Source organism: Carcharodon carcharias, chromosome 20, assembly GCF_017639515.1.
Source record: "Carcharodon carcharias isolate sCarCar2 chromosome 20, sCarCar2.pri, whole genome shotgun sequence".
Taxonomy (NCBI): Eukaryota; Metazoa; Chordata; class Chondrichthyes; order Lamniformes; family Lamnidae; genus Carcharodon; species Carcharodon carcharias.
Window position 1 is genome coordinate 107,086,062 of NC_054486.1, and position 6,000 is coordinate 107,092,061.

The 6,000-nt window shown below is 44.4% G+C and overlaps 1 protein-coding gene across 3 annotated transcripts in view; it reads right to left on the minus strand.

Moving 5' to 3' along the window:
• The window catches only part of smek1 (SMEK homolog 1, suppressor of mek1 (Dictyostelium)), a 108,264-nt gene extending 102,626 nt beyond the window's left edge, over positions 1 to 5,638 (minus strand). Inside the window, exon 1 of one of the 3 annotated variants that reach the window (XM_041214332.1) lies at positions 5,435 to 5,636. In XM_041214332.1, coding sequence (XP_041070266.1) covers positions 5,435 to 5,576 — 142 coding nt within the window. In that variant the 5' untranslated portion in view covers positions 5,577 to 5,636. Of the gene's footprint in view, positions 1 to 5,434 lie in introns of all 3 variants that reach the window. The other 2 variants (XM_041214331.1, XM_041214333.1) reach the window with 2 other exon arrangements.
• Between the last annotated feature and the right edge of the window lie 362 nt (positions 5,639 to 6,000).

The following is a 6,000-nucleotide window of genomic DNA, read 5'->3' on the forward strand; positions in this document are numbered from 1 at the left end:
CACTGTGGGTGAACATACACCACATGGACTGCAGTGGTTCAAGAAGGCAGCTCACCACCACCTTCTCAAGGGCAACTAGGGATGGGAAATAAATGCTGGCCCAGCAGCAAAGCCCACATCCCATGAATGAATAAAAAAAAAGAGAATGAGATGATTTTTCCCCCCCCCCTTTCTACAATAGAGGTCCTGAGGCTAGTCCCCACTACTGTCTTGGCTGAGATCAGATAACAGTGCATACTCAGCACTGCTACCAGAGACTGCTTTTAATCAGAGCACTCAGGCACTAAAGCAGACCATGTCCAGATGCAGCAAGACCTGGATAATATCCAGGCTTGGGCCAACGAGTAACATTGGCGCTACAACAGTGCCAGGCAACAACCATTTCCAATAAGAGAGAATATCTTACCCCTTGACATTCAAAGGCATTACCATCGCTGAATCCTCCACTACCAACATTCTGGGGGTTACCATTGACCAAAAACTGAACTGGACTAGCCATTTAAATACTGTGGCTACAAGAGCAGGTTAGAGGCTAGAAATCCTGCAGCCAGTAACTCACCTCCCCAAAGCCTGTCCACCATCTACAAGGCAGGCATGTGCTGGAATATTCTCCACTTGCCTGAATGAGTGCAGCTCCAACAACACTCAAGCAGCCTGCTTGACTGACACCCCTTCCACAAACATCCAATCCTCCACCACTGATGCACAGTGGCAACAGTGTGTACCATCTAGAACATGCACTGCCAGAACTCATCAAGGCTCCTAAACAGCACCTTCCAAACCCACGACCGCTATCATCTAGAAGGACAAGGGCAACAGACACATGGTAACGCCACCACCTGGAGGTTCCCACCCCCCCCCCCCCCCCCCCCCCCCCCCCCCCCCCCCCCAACCACTTACCACCCTGATTTAGAAACATGTTGCCATTCCTTCATTGTCACTGGAACTCCCTCCCTAACAGCACTGTGGGTGTATCTACGACACATGGACTGCAGCAATTCAAGGCAGCAGCTCACCACCACCTTCTCAAGGGCAATCAGGGGTGGGCAATAAATGCTGGCCTTGTCAGCCACACCTACATCCCATTATTGAATTTTTTAAAACTCCACCGGACTACAATGATCCAATTTGAAGAATCTGGAGGGAGACAGAATTATCAAAAATGAATACTGCAGCTTCATGTATAAAATTCAACTGCTCCTTTTTAAAAATAAATTGTAAATACTATGAGATACTGATCTTGTTAATTAGTGGAGTACTACATTCAAACCATTTCTTACACTGACTACACACAATACATGTGTTGCCTTTTGTTATCCAAATTACCTACATTAAGATTTTTAGAAATTAAGCAGTATTTTCTGGTCCTATCCCATCTGAAGTCAACAGATTTTTTGCTGGTCTGTCAAATTATCTGTCCCACCTGTGACAATTTCTGCAGTGAGACCAGATTTAGGCCAAAGAAACAGTAAACCGTAAATAAGTATTACAAAGCTTCCAACAGGTTCACAGGGGTGCAGGTATGTCAAAAATTGTGTATGGCCAGAGCAATACTTAAAAATGCATCACAAGCAATCAGTAGAGTTTTAGTTTTCTATAAAACCTAAAATATTCCCATGTAAGTAACCTAAATCTGAATAGAACGGTTTATTAAACCAATCAATCCTAACTTCTGTGCATGATACTGTTTTTCAATGGCACGCCGTAGCAGATCTTGAAGCTGAGATGATAAGTTACTGAAACTTTCGGATCAAGTTATAAACTACAGAAGCATCATTCAATGTGGTACTACTTCTCTCGATAAACCAGAATGGAGCCCAAAGACTGAGCTACAGGTGATCCAAGAGGTAAAGTTGTTAAAAATAATCTCAACGCTGGAGGAATAAACCCTCAATTCTAATAACTTTTCAAACAGAAAGTTCAGAACCAGTGGGTAAATGTTCTTAAAAGCTTTACGTACTTTTTACTACCCCTTCGGTGGGAAATTAGAACCATAGAAACGTTACAGCACAGGAGGCCATTTGGCCCATCTTGCCCATGCCAGCCCGAGGCACCCAGATGCCCTTTCTAATCCCACCTTCCTGCACCCAGCAGGAATTAACACAATGCTATGCTGTCACTGACTAGGCATTAAAAAAAAATTGCTGAAGGGGTGAGAAATGGGAACTAGGAGAAAAAGCTAATACACACCAATATTGCGCAATACGCTTCTCGTGTGATGTTCCTAATTAATCACATCAAATTGCTTGCAACATTGGAAAACCTCCAACCAATACTTCACCATAGAATTATACATTCAAAAGGCTCTCTCCACACAAGTCTGGAAAAGCAAGAATGCATAGTTGTAATAATGGATGTTTCATACTGTTCAAGCGGAAATGCATGAAAATTTATCATGTCCGGTACTACAGTTTATTCAAAGCATAACATGAAATGAGGAAATCTGTCCAATTAGATGGAGCTGTAAACCTACATTAAAGGAATGGATTGGGAAAGGCAAAAAAAATTTGCTGTAATACTCCGGTTGCATTATTCTGCCTGCATCAATCTATAGTCTCAAACCTTTAGAACAGTGAAAAAATAAAGAAATTGACTTTACTGATAAAGGTTAATGCTTTCTTTTACCTGCATTTATCAGTCATGAAGGGGGAAAAAAAATCTGCTCTCTTACCTAACTTTTACTGCTACAATTCCATGTCCATTTACACGTCCTTCATAAGCTTCACTCCATCACAAAAAAAAACAGAAAAATCTCTTCAAAGTTGGAATGGCAGGTTGATTTGCCAATGCAGCCCTCTGGAGCTTCACATCTACAGTTATATGTCAGAGACAAGAATCTGTGGATTGTGATGTTCAGTTAGCAGATCCCAGTTACACTGCCAGTTGTATATGAAAATTTGGTAATGAAGAGCTTGTTTGAGCACAGCTTTCACTCTGGGCGCTCTTGTTTAATGTTGGAAGAGAACTGGTAGAAACAGCCCCTTTCCCAAAACAGTAAAAAGATTGATTGAAAAAACTTAAGATTGAATGCCTTTTGCATCCCCAGAAATTACAAAGTTCTTCACCGTCAATGAATTAAATGTAGCCAGGGTTATAGAAGCAAAACACAGCAGCCAAATTGCACACAATGTCCCAGAAAAATCAAATAAATGACAAGATAATTTGTCTTGGTAATGTTGTTTGAAAATAGGTTTAGAAAGTACTAGGGTGGTCTATGGATTGTGAATGCATTTTCAAAATACAAGTTTACACCTGCCTAGAGGTATGCTGCTGCTCATGTGAAGTTGAAGCATTTCGCATCTCCATGTTTAGGAGTCACTACTTCAAAGCTATACCACCACTTTCACATCGTTGCACACCCAAAACCACATATGCATCATTGCAAAAGTAAGCCATTAACTGTACCCTTAAGGGCATTATCATGATGTTAAGTCACTAGTTTCCATCCAAATTCTTCGTAAGTTGACAATGTTAACCAAAATGTGAGCAGTGAAATGAAGAGGTCTGATGTTCCATGCTTCAATTAGGTAAACTGAGCACTACTAACAGGAGATGGCACAGTCGGGGTGAAGCAACCAACTTGGGGACTGAAAGATATTACCTTCAAAACTATCAACTGACGAAATCTCATTAACAGAGTGACATGGTGTTATTGCATTTTATGGATAACACGATACAAACCAACCTCACTCAGTTGATAATTACAAAGTGGATGAGTGGTTAATGATCAGAAATATGATCGAATGTGCCCCCACCCCCCTCTCAAACCCAGCCAAGGGGCACTAGGGGTGATTATATTATCTCAGAACAGCTCACAAAGCATAAGGAATTAAATCTTGTCACAGGTCCGGCATAAAAACAGAAAATGCTGGAAATACTCAGCAACACTCACTGCATTTATGGAGAAATAAAGAGAGTTCATGGTCCAGGTAAATGACCATTTGTCAGACTTAACATCTCAGGACTGAAAACCCCGCTGGCTCAGTCCTTTTTTTTGCTAAGTGATCAGGGAAAAAATCTGAGTTTTGGGATTCAACTGTAGCAGGAGTTACAGAACTGATGAAGACGCTTCTGAGCTTTGGGTAAAGGGTATCCTGGCATTCATATCGGTGTCCTGACTCACAACCCATCTAACAGTAATTTAGCAGATGTGGATTTCCCGATTTGGCTCAAAACGCCAAGCATGCTAGTCGTGGTCATCAGTTGTCCTTTGATTCGAGGATGATGTCTACTCAGGGTTGTGACTTTTGCCTTGGGCCTTCATGTGACTCAGCAGGCCGTTTTTTGACTCAGATTTTTAGGAACATAGTTAGGACATCCCATGAGATGGTAGGATCTGGAATGAAGGATTTGCTTCCTCTTCCTTCCTTTGCCATTGCTCTGCCTCATCATTAAGGTGTTGGGATTCTAAGTGTGATGCAGCTTGATGGATAAGTTGTCGCTATGCTGAGCAATTGATAGGAAGCTCCTCACAGTCATTAAGGTCAACACTCCAGCACTTCAAGGAGAGCTTCAGGGTGTCTTTGAAGTGTTTTCTTTATCCTCTCCTGGAACATTGACTATTTGAAAATCGAGAAAACAGGACTTGGTGGGGGGGAGACAATTTTCAGCTATGTGGACACAGTGGCCCATCCCCAACCACACTAGTCCATGCTGCCAAATAAGCAGAGGGGTGGAATGGTACTGTTAAAACAGAGAAAGCTTCGAGGACATATGCCCAGGGAAATGGAACTACAGCTCTTTCAAATTGCCAACAGGCAAACGGGCAAAAGGCCTGTGCTATCAAAGTTTATGATCTTAAGTTCTCACTCCTTTCAAGTACTGATTGAAAGTTGTTTTCTTCGATGGGCACTATATGTTGATACACATCAACAATAAACCTCCCAATGGTGAGTGAAGGAAATTTGCAGCAGACAGCTATTTCCGCAGGTAACGCAAGGAATCATGCTGCTCCACGCTCTTGATCACCAGCATCAGAAAACACTGAATCAATCAAGTAGAGGCTGAACGTTCCTGAGAAAAAAAAGTTATTACAAAGAAAAACAGAACTGCCTACACGAGACAGCTGACCAATACAAATCAGTGGTAGACAAACCCCTCAAAGGGTTAAAGATAGATATAAACTCTGCAGCAAGACTAAACTTCTTCCCAGTTATACCATGCAAAAGGGAGGTCTCAAGAAGGATCTTCAGTACCAAAGAGACGTAATTTCAAGTAAAAAACACTCACCCTGATCTATTAACTAGACTTGAATCTTGGATATATAAATACCTCAGAAAGAGGGAATTTGCTGGATGAGCTGAGGCCTGTAATTTCCCACCAATACACCAGCCTGTCACCCTCTCCAACACCCCCCCCTCCCCCCTCCCCGCCCCAAACCAACCACCACCTCCTCCACCCCCCCACCCCCACCCCCACCCCGAGGATCTCTTACCATCAGACTCGGCCCGGACCAGGAGGGACATTCCCTTCAGCCGCTCCACATAGCTGGACGAGACGTGCCCGGTGCCCCGATCGTCCCACTGCCGGTCCTCGTTGAGCGTGTAAACCTTCACCCGCCTCCGGGTATCCGCCATGGCCACGGCTCAGGCTCGGGCTCGGGGGAGGGAGGAGGAAGCGAAGGGGGGTGGGGGAGGGGAGGTGTGGAGGTTGTTGGGGGCGGGGGGGGGGGGGGGGGTGAGAGGAGGAGTGGGGGGGGTTGGGGGTGAGGCTGTGAAGGGGAAACCGGTACCGATCTCTTCTTCTTCCCTCCCCCCCCCCACAACTTCACAAACAAAAATTTAAGAAAAATAAAATAAAAATTTAAAAGGAAAAGAAAAGAAATCGCCAGGCCCGGCTCACACCGCGCTCATCCTTGCGAGGCCTAGGCCCGGGCCTAGGCCTCAGGCCTCCGTTGATAGGGGGGGGGCCGGACGAATGTCTTCCCCCCCCCACCTCTCTCTCCACCGTCCCGTCAACACCGCTTCCTCACAACGGAGCCGCGCCGCTTATTCCTGATGT